The 13,971-nt window shown below is 33.7% G+C and overlaps 1 protein-coding gene across 4 annotated transcripts in view; it reads left to right on the forward strand.

Moving 5' to 3' along the window:
* XRCC1 (DNA repair protein XRCC1) overlaps window positions 1-13,971 on the forward strand; it is a 163,406-nt gene that overhangs the window by 16,970 nt on the left and 132,465 nt on the right. For all 4 annotated transcript variants that reach the window (XM_080170861.1, XM_080170860.1, XM_080170863.1 and 1 more), the window contains exons 9-15: window positions 290-362; window positions 1,333-1,418; window positions 2,272-2,339; window positions 3,000-3,112; window positions 3,617-3,989; window positions 4,436-4,495; window positions 12,289-12,370. In XM_080170861.1, the coding sequence (XP_080026987.1) occupies window positions 290-362; window positions 1,333-1,418; window positions 2,272-2,339; window positions 3,000-3,112; window positions 3,617-3,989; window positions 4,436-4,495; window positions 12,289-12,370 (855 nt within the window). The remainder of the gene's footprint in view (window positions 1-289; window positions 363-1,332; window positions 1,419-2,271; window positions 2,340-2,999; window positions 3,113-3,616; window positions 3,990-4,435; window positions 4,496-12,288; window positions 12,371-13,971) is intronic.

The raw sequence follows: 13,971 nt of genomic DNA on the forward strand, positions 1-13,971 counted from the left end.
GGGGGCTAATTTAATGTATTTTTAAAATTTTGAGGGGGTGAATAAGAAGTTTCATTGTTGGGGGGGGGGGGGGGGTAGGAAACACACAATTATCTTCCTCCCCCCTCGGATGTCCATGATACCAAAGTAGCTGAATTTAAGGTTTACTCTCTTTGAAAGGTAAAATGTTTCAATAAAACCTTATATATTTATCCCTTTTTTTATTTTAGTTAGGACTGTTCAGTATTAAGAGCACAGATGACGAGTCTATTCAAATATCCATATAAACCCATCCTTTTAATTATTTTAGTTGGGACTGTTCAGTATTAAGAGCACAGATGACGACGACTTTTCTGTTGGAACTTACTTTCAGAAAAAGAAAGGTATTTTGGTTTTTCCAAACTGGCTTCGAAACCGATTGATATCTGCTGGATTTTAACCGTGTCACAGCCATACTAAAAAAATCATTTATAACACCGTATTTCATACAATTTTCCACGAATATCCGCGGAAAACCAGGGAGTAAGGGAGGGGACAATGGATCGAATATTCAATTTTTAGGAGTCTCAGACTTTGGGGACTGGCTTAAAGGGAATGTGCAAGAATTTAGCAGTTTCTGACTGAGTTTGGGGACTTGCGCATAGAATGCCGCTACTCGTTATGTATGTTTTGAATATTGCAGACAGGGAGACGGGATAAGGGAAGTGGGGGGAAGGGAAATAAACACTCGTTGTGTTAGTTTGGAATGTAGCAGACGGGGAGAAGGGAGGTGGGGGAAAGGGGCAAGGGAAATAAACAGAATAAAAAGGGGCAGTCATATTCTTGCTAGGAGCTGGCCGGGTCCAATAATCTTTTAATATAAAAATCACACCAAAAAACCTCAATATATTTCATCAAAAACAAGTTGGATTTCACTTTACATGACGCTATGGAAATCTATTATTCAATTAACAATCCCTTTATAATTTCCTACAAATTTATTGGATTAAACTGGATTTCATGCCCTTTCTTTGATAACTCTTATATTGAATTAATTGCCCATTGTCCCCTCCCTTACTCCCTGGCGGAAAACTGTCTCTTCTATGATACGATAAAAAGCTGTGCACAGTTTTTTGAACCAATACAATAATCTCTAACACATTGTATTCTCTAAACTTATTCTATCCCCTGCACAATTGAACGTTACTCAACCTAACCTCAATGAAGCAACTCTGTTACTTTATAAATAAAACCTTATGGTTGATAATTAGACAAAGTTTTTTTTAACAATACCTAATATTGTTTATTATGTAATTTTATAGACATTTTATACTTCATGAGAAAAATGCTTTACATTTAAAATACGTTGTTTAGAGCCAGCAGCCCCGGCCGCTACGGCATCCGCTGAATTGCGAGCTGACCGCACTTTGGCCTCTCTGGCCTTACAATCATCGGCAAAGGTAAAAATATTGACGTTTTAATATTTCATATAATGCTTCCAGTAGCTAGTGGAGAGGATATGTGTTCAAGTAACAGATCGTAAGCTAATAATTTTTTTAGGGATCTTAAGGGATAAGAAAATGGAAGATGAATTAATGTAATGGTAAAAAATTACCTGTCTGTAGACTATAAGTTCAGACACTTGTAGTTGGAAACTAGCCAATCAAAAGGGGTAGTTTCACGCAATGCATTTGAACTTGATTTAGTGAACCTCATATTTTTTCCTGGTTAATTGGTTAAACTACATAAATATGGCATATAATTGAAAGAATTTCAATTTTCTAACACGTAGTTTTTAAAATATCAAGACATGAAAATCGTCTTTTTAAATTGCATATATCACAAAAAGACGATTTTTAAGTCTTGATATTTTCAAAACTACGTAGTAGAAAATTGAAATTCTTTCAAATATATGCCATATAAATATAGTTTAACCCATTAACTAGCAAAAAATATGCGGTTCACTAAATTAAGTTCAAATGCATTTCGCGAAACTACCCCCTTAAGAAAATTACCCAAAGTTTTTTAACTGACGAATAATAATAACTGGAGACCTGTGTAATTTACAGCCAAATGTCCTTCCCCCCCCCCCCTCTTTGATTCTTAGATAAGGGATGTGCAATCAAAGGTCTAAAAGAATATGGAAACAATATTTTACACCAGAACATTACTTGGAAAGAGGTTATCAACCAACAGTAAGCGATAGATTAGGTTTACAGGCCTATTTAGATAATTTTGTTTATAAATTCTTTTCATTTTAGCGTCAGAAAAAAATCTTTTTCTCAACCCTATAATTTGTGTTAATAATTGCAGGAAGAAAAGAAGTTATTAGATCTGAAGGCACAGTATGAAAAATCAGCTGAAAAGAAGAAGCCTGACAGGTAAATTATGATATACTAGCGGCTACACCTATGAAATGCTTCTTGTAAAGGAGAACCATATCTGTTCTGTGGTCACCGAGATCCTTCGGTACACACGCACAGATCCTGTTACTTTATTATAAGAAACACAAGAAAAGAATCATGAAAGTTAATTGCTGCTGCTCTGTCAAACGTGAGTGTCATAAGTCATTAGTAGAAGAAGAGTTAATGTCTTGCCACGTAAAACTATCATAAAATTAAAAGCTCTTATAGGACTTGATAAGAGAAAATTGCTGGACTAGAAAAGAATTGTTTTTCTTTTAAATGGTATAGAAAATGATCTCCTCTCCTGTAGTGTTGTTAGTCCAGTTTTTTAAAATAACAAACATAGGTAGTTTTAATTGTTTCAATTTCTCAATATTATCAAATTTTAGGAAAGGGGAAATGGTTCTAAATTTTTTATCCTCACAAAAAAAAATATTTTACCATGGGATTCGAAATTCATCCCCGTAAAATCTGTTGGATTGGGGGAGGGAAGGAGTTATAAACCAGATTCATAAAAAACTATATTTGATATTTTCTAAAAATGAATCGCCCCTTCAAACCCCTGGACGATCTTGTGTTTGGGATACTCATTTTCAAGTTCTGTCTCATTAGATCTAAATGATTGTTTCTGTTAAGATCTGAGAGAGAGTTGCCGCGCAGAGATATGTTACCTGGAGAAAGAAACCATGTACCTGATGAAAACTATGAAGACGACGACATTGCCTCACCTCATTCCTCGAAAGACAAGGGTAAGTAAAAAAAAACATATTTCTTCGTATCTATTTTTAAATATCTGGTCTTAGTGTGCAGAGTAATGCCAAATACATATTATCATACAAAAGACGTTAAGAATTAAACCTAACTGACTGCTTTTATTAGAGTAATTTAAAATCATTTCTCGTATTCATTTGAATCCGGTGGATAGGAACCGGTTCTCATAAAACGAAAAAACTATGTCTAGCATCGTATTATATCCAGTTTTCTACGAATATAGAAACAGCCGTTTATAATACGATACGAGAAATAACTATTAACATACAAATAGAAATAGCTTATTTCTCTGCACAGTCAGTAAGGATCATTAGATAAAGGCCAAGCAGTTAAAGTGTCTGTTATGTGCGGGCTATATAGTTATACTATCAGTAGTTAATAGATTTAGATACAAATTGTTTAACGTTTTACAAAGTGTAGGTACTTATTAATGTTTGGATTTTTTGTTTATGAAAACTAAATTATTAGTTACATTATTTTAGATGAAAAGAATCGTCACAGTGAGGACAAACACAAAGATAGTTCAAAGGACAAGCATAGAGACAACCACCATAGAAGGGAAAGTGATAAAGCTTCTCATTCTAAAGATAAACATAAGGATAGACATGACAAGGATAAAACCAGACATGATAGTGGTAAACATGACAAACATAAACACAAGAATGAATCTAGAAATGAGGAAAACAGAAAAGACCGCGAAAACTCTACAAATGAAAGATCTGCAAGTAAAGATGCAAAGAGACGCAGCTCGCAGGATGCAAAGAGTACAGAAAATGCACCAAAAAAGTTTGCCCCGTTTGACAAACTAATGGATGGTGTTACTTTTGTCATTTCCGGATTTCAGAATCCCCTAAGGTTAGTAATTTTTAGTTTATACCAGTGCAGCTTAATAAGCTCAAAAGTTTAATTTAAAAAGTTGACTTATAACACTTACCAGTATGGCTTCGAAACCGATTAATGTACGCTGGAATAAAACTGGTTCTCATCCATACTGAAAAATCACGCATAGTATCGTATTACACATAATTTGCCACGAATACTAAAATAAAAATCTTGTTTAATCTCATAATTTTATTTTGATATCTGCGGAAAGCTGCCAATAATACGATGCAATATATAACTATTGAATATGGTGAAAAAGTCTTTAGTCTACCTTTCATGAATGTTGTCACATTTATTCATTTCTGAAAAGTTGTCATTTTTCGCTTGGCTTCCCTTCTTGAAAATTTAATTAATCCGCTAACTCAATTACGTTAAAAGTTTTCCTCTAAATCTAAATTTATGTAATATCACTTTTGCAGGGGAGAATTGCGAAGTAAAGCCTGCAAAATGGGTGCAAAATATAAAGCAGACTGGGATGGGTAAGTTCCTTTTTTCTTTTTAGGTTTTAATATGTGATTTTTTTGCCCTATATTTATGGGCAAAATGTGAGTTTGTATACTAAAGACGTTAAAAAATACAGTTTAGATTTTTATAAAGTAAGAATACGATTACGATTGATTTTTAAAATGATCCACAAACAGGTGAATCTTTATACGAAGTTGGGATCTTTTGCAATGTTGTGCAATCAAGTAGTTAGTCTAAGTTGTTTTTAATATTTGGATGGCTAGAACACAGGGAGTAAGGGAGGGGACAATGGATCGAATATTCAATTTTTAGGAGTCTCAGACTTTGGGTACTGGCTTAAAGGGAATGTGCAAGAATTTAGCAGTTTCTGACTGACTTTGGGTACTTGCGCAGAGAATGCCGCTAACTCGTTTGTTAATTTTGAATATTGCAGACAAGTATCAATAAACTTAATTTGTTATGTTGTGGCTGGTTTTAACAATTTTTTTCTCTCCAGAAAATACCTATCATTTCAAAGATAAAAACTTTATTGTGATATTTGTTTAATAAACGATCTAAGAATCCAATAAAATTTTGGGTTTGGGGCTATGGGTTAAATGGGTTCCAGGGAGATTTTTCTAGTTATTAATTACATAATGGTTACGTCAGTCTGATGTGCTGGTAATATAATTTTGAAATGAATGCTTTTTTCTTGGAACTTTCTCCTTATTTTATTGTTTTCTGTATTGTATTAACTCTCCCTTTAAAATTTCCTCTATTTTTGCTGGATTAATCTGGATTTCAAGGTCTTTCAGCAAATACTCTTAAATTGAATTAATTGCCCATTGTCCCCTCCCTTACTCCCTGGCTAGAACAACTGTCCCCATTATTCAAATCTGGTTCTAACATTTAAGATAAAGGGAGACATTTTTTGCGCATATTTTCGTAAAGACGATGGTTTGTTAATAACAAATTTTAGCGGTCTGCTCCTGTTTTAAAGTCTTAAAGCACGCGCCTTTTCAGAAAAAAATGCCTCCCTTTATTTTTTTATGCCAAAAATTAGTCAATAACAAATGAATACCTAAAATGCAGTTAAAATTCTAAATAAATCTCTGTAAAAGCCTAGCTATACTAGGTATCAAATATCTTACAATGACTTTTATTTGAAAAAAATACATGTACTAATCTTTAAAGATGCACAAAAAATGCAGTTTTATAGCTTTTCTCTCAATAAAAACTTTTTTTCAGCTATTTGGTATAGTACAGTATTTATGCGAGTGTATGCCCATTTTCATACTTTAAACTGAGCTCGGGCACGGCAGTAGCAGTCGTATTTAGCCGAATTTTCTAACGAAGCTTAAAGTCAAATTTCAAATTTTTACACATCCGCAGCGACCTCTGTTATGCTTCTTTAGGCCTCTAGGGGCACTTAAGGGGAGGGATATTTGAATTCGAAAACTACAATTTCTGATTTTAGTTTTAAATAGAAAATTTGGGGTGGGGCAGTTAATTTTTTTCTATGGACGATTTTTCTTGGGAGGGTGAAGGAACCCGCCGACAAAATAGTTATAAACCTTCCCGGGACCTATGTGAAGCAACATTGCAAAGGAGAACCACATCGGTTCATCAGTTAGCGAGATTTTTGGGTACAGCCAGACACACAGAAAGACGAATAATATTGAGAATCCAATCGCAGACGCCTTTTTAAAACCAGCTTCCTCTAGATTTAAAAAAAAAGTGGCAGCTGTAAGAGTGTCAAATAAAACGGATGCCTTAATTCTCAATTTAAAATCAGCTGCCCTACAAAGTTGCTGATGCCGAGCCTTGCTTTAAACTTGAGATAGAGTACATTGAATAGCTAAACTAATACATTTGCAAAACACATAAAACCTATTTTTCTAACCACTGAAACACTTTTGGTTGCTATGGGACAAAAATTAATTCTAATAGTGTTACTTTTTGAATATATTATATTTTGAAGAAACAAAACTCTTTTATTAACTAGTGACGGACTTCTTGACCCCCCAACCCCAAACCCAACCCTTCATCTTTATTTGAATCAAGGGTGAAATTTTCGCGAATGCTTTGAGGTTTTAATTTCGTTACATTTGATTTCATCTAAAGTATTAATTAATGAATGGTATAATGGACAATGTTTACACATCTTCATTGAAAATAATAAAATAACCCCTTCTGTCGATTAGAATTATTTGTTGTAGAAAATAAGGTTTGATTACAACTTTATCAAGGTGTAAAGAATGTACCAAAAGTTTTCAAGTCAAAGAATAAAAGATCAGTATTATGACGCTTTGGTTTACTATTATTATTTACAGTTTAATATTTCCCATTCTCTGAAACTAACCCTTTACTTGAAAGGTATTTAGAAAATTCTAGAGCTATTCTTAAATAAGGGGGGAGGCGGATGTGCCACTTTTTGAAACCAAAACTAAAAGTCAAAGGAACTCAACTAAAAAAAGAGTTACAGGTCTGAGATTTTGCATGGCAGTTGCTTAATAGGGGTACAATATGGAACTGTAAAGAAACGGCAGCGCAACCGCCGAAAACCGCCGAGAAAAGGCAAAAAAAAATTCGGCGCTGTTTCTTCACAATTCCATATTGTACCCCTATAAAACAACTGCCATGCAAAATCTCAGACCTGTAACTCTTTTTTTAGATGAGTTCCTTTGTTGACTTTTGGTTTTGGTTTCAAAAAGTGGCACATCTGCCTCCCCCCTTACAAACTAAAACATCTTTCTTTTTTTGTCCCTTTCAACTCAGTGTGCATTAGTTTATCTTTCTCTCAAGTCCGGATGTAAATCTCTGTTTTAACTTCACTTTCTTCAATACTTTGAGAAAAAATATATACTTTTATACACATTTATTTAAAGTTTGCTTTTACTTTGTATTTTACATTAAAAGTATTAAAACAAGGATGACAACATCCATAAAAACGAAGCACTAAAACGGTAGGACAAACGGACATTAACACTTTTATAGTGTCAGAACTGAATAATCATAAGGGTCATAAATGTATGAGAGTCAAAGCAAAATTGTAAGTAAATATGTTGAAAAACAGCTTGATACAGGATAATGTTTATGGACATACTTACATTTTTAGGACTTGATTATAGAGTTGCTTCGCTTATTACATTATACTTTGTTGTCCAAGGAATCAATATACCAAAACTCAGATCAATCCGTTGATTAGATCACATAAAAAATTTGTTGTTAAAAAAGTAAAAAAATCAACATGTTAAAAATGGACGCACGGACATTTTGGTAATGATTATAGAGTTGCTACTAAAGGAATCACCATGCAAAATTTGAAATCGATAGGACAATTCTAACATGCCTAAATTAATTAAAAAGCTATCCGTTACGGACGGACGTACTGACGGACCGACCCTTATTATAGAAAAGCTTCGCTTTTAATAAGGGACTATAGGGACATGAAATGGTAATGGGAATATTATTACTTGGATCCTACACCAGATTTTCATGTTCTCTAATAAAGTGAAATACGCAGCGGGCTAAATTAATAATTTCGCTTTTTCACTCCCATTACCCCATCCCCTCTTCTCCTACAATATGAACAAACTGACCAATTAGTGATCTCAATATTAGCAAGCTAAATTGACAAAAAAAACCTTGTCATAATATCCACATTCCACATATATTCTACATCCATTTACATGGCGCCTAAAGAAAAATATTTACTTGGCTTTGGTTTACAAACTTGTATTAAAAAGGTAGAAGAAAATAATGTAAGTGCATGGGGTAAAAGAAATCGTTCAACGCATAGAAATAGCGGAAATCCTGCTTCTATCCTTTATAGAACAAAAATTCGGGAGTGAATGGAGAATTAATTTAAAAGATAATCATTGAATTAATAAATCTTGTTTGGGTTGTTGCACAAAGTAAGAGTGTTTAAACCTTTCCACAAGAGAGATTTTTTGTCATAAATTATCGAACATTGTCCCATACCCTAAGATCATGGCTATGAATATACAGGTGCACTTGAAGGAATTGTAGTGATTTTAACTTTTCTTTTACTATCCAATATTTACTCTTATATTCTTAATTTCAACAAGGATGACAACATCCATAAAAGCGAAGCACTGAAACGTTAGGACAAACGGACATTAACACTTGTATAGTCCGGACATTACTTGTATAGTGTCAAAACTAAATAATCAGAATATAAATGTATAAGAATCGGAGCAAAATTGTAAGCAAATTTGATGAAAAACTGCTAGATACAGGATAATGTTTATGGACATACTTACATTTTTAGGACTTGATTATAGAGTTGCTTTGCTTATAACATTATACTTTGTTGTTCCACGAATCAACATACCAAAAATCAGATCAATCGGATGATTAGATCACATAAAAATTTGTTGTTAAAAAAGTTAAAAAATCAACATATTTAAAATGGACGTACGGACATTCTTGTTATGATTATAGAGTTGCTACGCTTTCTAAATCGTACCTATATACTAAAGGAATCACCATGCAAAGTTTGATATCGATAGGACAAACATGCCTAAATTAACGAAAAAAGCTATCCGTTTGTGACGGATGGACGGACTGACCCTAATTATAGAAAAGCTTCGCTTTTAATAAATAATTCTGTTTAAAAAGTTTTGAAATAAAGTTTGCTTATTGGGTTGAGAAAAGCGTGAAAATTGAGTGCAAATTATTATTTAATCAAGTTTAGTTGTAAAACTTAGTATCCGATCATATCAGCAAAAGGCACTTTACCGCATTTTTTTTAGCACACCCGCAAAACTCTTCGTTACCCATGTTTTATGCCTTAGCATTAGGTTGGTAAGTTCAAAATTCTTAAAAGCATTAATTTTTATATACAGAAGGGGTAATTTAATTTCTCGTATTCATTCGAATCCGGTGGATAGAAACCGGTTCTCATCCATACAAAAAAACTATGTCTAGCATCGTATTATATCCTGCTTTCTACGAATATAAAAATGTTCAATCATAAGATTAAAACCAGTTTTTTTAGCCGTTGCCTTCGGCACCTCGGGGCTAAAAAAACTAGTTTTAATCTTATAATTGTACATTCTCTATCCGCGGAAAGCCGTTTATAATACGATGCGAGAAATAACTATTATTGTCCATTGTCTTATCCCCGAAGATCCCTGCATGATTTAAAAGCTTTGCTATATGACACAACTACATTTACTGAATTTAGGACAAGCATTTCCTATTATATAAAGTAGTAAGCGTTTTTTTCTGTCCCGAAGGATCTTGCCAACCGCTGAACCGATATTGTTCTCCTTTACAGTGAATCTTCTTATGGGTCCTGGGAAGGTTTTAAACTATTTTTGGGGAGGGTGTCTTCACCCCCTACCCCCCCAAAAATATTTTTTTTACTCCTTTGAAACTCAAATTTAAAATGAGGTCGACTTTTCTCCCTCCTACCTTAAGTGCCCCTAGAGGCTTCTAGGGGGCGTAGCCGCTAGTAGATTATTAATGTATTACAGTTTACTGCCAGGGATCTAAAGGGATAAGACAATGGCCTATAAATTGATGTACATCCCCAATGTCAAAAACAAAATTACCCCTTCTGTAGATTAAAATTAGTGGTTGAAACGTTTGAACATTCAACAAAATCAAACAATCAATCAATATTAACTAAAATATCCAAAGTTGTTAGGCTAACGAATTAGAATACGTTATTATAAAACTTTAAGAAACAGCGCATTGTCTCGAAACAGTACATTGTCTCTTCTCTCTCAGTGTGTGTGTTGTTGCAGTGATGATATTTCTGCGGAAAAGATTGTACACCTTAGAACTCTGATTAAATAAGTTTTCTCAATCTTGACAGAAATAAAATTCTTCAGACTAAACTCATTTATTCAAAGCATTCATAGAAAAACAATTAAAAGAACATTAAAGCATATTACAACAAGGATGGCAACATCCATAAATGCGAAGCTCTGTAACGTTAGGATAAACGAACATTAACGCTTGTAGAGGGTCAAAACTGAATAAACAGAATATAAATTAGTATGAGTCTAAATAAAATTGTAAGTATATTTGTTGCAAAACTTTTTAAATAAACTGTTTAATGGCATACTTTTATAGGGTAGATGTTTTTTGATCACAAGGAATCTTCATAAAAGGATTCAATCACCTCTTCTTTTTTTGAAATTTTTTTTCGCTTATAGTAACAGAAGAACAGAGAAACAAACTTTAGATTTAGTCAGAAGGGAGTTATTCTATTCATCCATTCAAAACAATGATTTTCTGTTTTAGTTTAGGAAAAAGGGATAGCCAACAAGCGAAATAAATTTGAATAATATCTAGGGATGAGAGTAAAATACTAGAGCGGGAAAGTGTTAAATAATTGTATCTCCCCAACGCACTGTCCTTGTGCCGCCTTTCAATTGGGTCATTAAAAATCAACCATTGGTGTGGTGTGTATTAACACAGCCAAATAGCTAAAAATTATTTAATAGCAGACAAATAAGGTCATTGGAAAATGAAGGAAGGTAGTTATCTGTTTATACATCTATACTATAGTTCTGTTATTAGGGGACAGATAAAAAGGCCGTCAAGATGTCAGGTGATAATGGGAGGGGATGGGGGAGTTGGAGGGGGGGGGGGGGTAACTCAGCACGTAACTTCCTAAATCAATGGTTAAAATAAGTTTCGCTCAATCGAACGAGTTAAACCTTGTTTATCTAGAACCTAATTGAAATGTCTTCATAACGAATAGACCAATATAGCTATCGTTATTAGGGAAGCTTTATAAATTATGCCATAAGATGGTTTCAGACTTTTTTACAAATAAAAACTCCCTAGAGGCTTGGGGCTAATTCTTTTATTAAAATTAAAAATTCAGCTGTTGTAAAATTAGAATGTAAAAAGTGTAACACATGGTTTATATTTAGTTTTAGAAATTTAATTTTCTTGATGAATTTCTTTTTAATTTGACATTTGTGCCCAATTTCTGTCTTCATCATGTCAAAATTAATTTTGTTTAAAATATATTAAAATATTTTTTTCAGAATAAAAGAATTAGGTACATCTAGCTATAAATATAAAGCTTCATTGCAAGCCACATGCAAATAGAATAGTATTAAGGGGGGGGGGGTTAATGCAACCATCTCGTAATCAGTGAGCAAATGGCACTTAGAATTCGAATTTCGATCTAAACTTTTGCATGAGTAATCCTTGATAGATCTATTTTCCCCAAATCCAACAAAAAGTTGGAAAAGTAATGGCTGGCGGCTCAGCCGTTTAGCCGTTTTTTGCCTATTTTAAGAGTAAATCCATCATCAATTACGTAGGAATCAAATTTTTAAAACATATTTTTGGTTTAATTCATGTTAAATGATATCAATAACCATTTTTGAAACTTCTAGTACCAACAGCTACCGTCTAGAACCGTTTAATAGAGTTTTGGAATGGAAACAAGTATTATGTGGAGATAGGTTTCGTAACTAATTTGTACTATAGATATCCTAAAAATGACAAAACAGCTAAGCCGCCAGCCGTTAGCCGTTACTTTTCCAACTTTTTGTTCGATTTAGGGAAAATAGACCTACCAAGGATTACTCATGCAAAATTTCAGATGGAAATTCGTATTCTAAGTGCTATTTGCTCACGGATTACGAGATGGTTGCATTAACCCCCCCCCCCCCCCCTTTTATATAGTTTATTTTAATATACGAATAAAATTTCTGTAATTCGATGCTATACATAATTTTTAGTATGGCTAAGAACCGGTTCTAATCCACTGTATATTAATCGGTTACTTAAGGACCTAACTATTTTAAGCATTAATCTACATATTTTTTAGGAGTTGTAGCCATCTGATTTGTGCATTTGCTAATACACCAAAATATAATCAAGTCAAGGGAAAAGGAAAGATTGTCACAAAGGTAAAGGTTTCTCTTTTGCACAGACATTCTATAGTTTAATCTTGTACAGCTTTTTGTGATATTTCTATTTATTTATATGCAAGGTTAGTAACTATTTTGATTCTTTCTGGGGTTTGTTTTAAATAAAACATGTCTAATGTTTTTCGTTTAAAATTAAAAAAAAAAATTATCTTTCATGAGTAGAGTAGCAAAAACAAGCAAGCAACATTTTAGTTTAAAATAAACAATAAACTTTATTTAGTTAAACAAGTATGACAACATCCATAAGTACCTAGTGATGCACATAATACTATGAACGGACAAAGTAAGATATAGAGCAGATGCTGTAATAAAGTATAAGGAATGGAATATGCGATAAATCATAGGAAGTTATGGGTAAGTCCTTTCCACGACATCCCTCCATAAGGAGCGATTCTTTGTATTTTTCACAGTAGCTTTTCTCCTATTTCTAGCCCCTGCGGGGGGCTCTAACCCTTCGGGGCCAATTACCTAACCCTCTGGGGGCAATCACCTAACACAATATAACCTAACCTAACCTATAAAAAGCCATTTTAAAAATACGAAGAATCGCTCCTTATGGAGGGATGTCGTGGAAAGGACTATACCCGAAGTTATTTATGAAAAGCGTGACCGAGAATCTTTAAAAAAAATTGCAGTCTATCTTACACAGTAGCCGATAAAATCACATTTTCTCCTTACCTAGCATTAAGTTAGGTGGAAATTTAAGAGTAGTTTCGCTAGGTACTAAAATATTTTGAAAATTTAGACAAATTTTTAAGCGATAATTTTTAGAAACTTTTTAAATATCCTTAAATGGCAGGAAAGACTTACTCATGTATAGATCAGCTTCAGTGATATAAAGATAAAACAAATTTGCTAGATATATAAGATTGTAAATTTCTCCGTGTTGATTGATAGACATAAAATGCGGAGAGAAACATAATTTGTTTTCTTTCTTACAATTATGTCAGTGTAAAACACCAAAAAAAATTTCCAGTTTTTGTTTTGTTGCAATCCTGAAGGGAATAGTAGATATATTGCCGCTTTAACTTTGTCCTTGGGACGACTTCTCTTGGGAGGGTGGAGGTACCCTCACCTAAAATAGTTATAGACCTTCTCCAGAAGCATAAATATATCAGGCCAGGAAGATCTTAAACTACATACCTACAGATTTTTAACTGAAAAGTTATTGCTAATTAGAGTAAGGGCGTAGTAGCTCAGTGGTAACGCACTGAGTTACGGTGGTGAGAGTTCAAGTTCAAGTCCCCATGTGGCAACTCGAATTTCTCAGTCGCAATTCATTCACGCAACTTCCCCTTGGTTGTGTAAGAAGGATGATAATTGAGTAGTTTAGATACCCAATAGACAAGTACATAATATCAGTGCAACCCTTACTCAAGCCCCTCTGCGGAGAGCGTCATTCATTATGGTGACTTAATTTGGAACACCTGCCATACTCGGCGAGGGTAAGGTAATAAAGAGTAGGTCCCTTGAGACAGCGGGTCAAGTAATTGTACTTGAGCATGGACCTTGAGCTGGCTCTGTTGCTAGCATACAAAAGTGTCTCGTCCTACTCCATGACTACTTAGGTCCAAACACTA

Source organism: Acartia tonsa, chromosome 8 (genome assembly GCF_053477335.1).
Source record: "Acartia tonsa isolate MP-2025a chromosome 8, ASM5347733v1, whole genome shotgun sequence".
NCBI lineage: Eukaryota > Metazoa > Arthropoda > Copepoda > Calanoida > Acartiidae > Acartia > Acartia tonsa.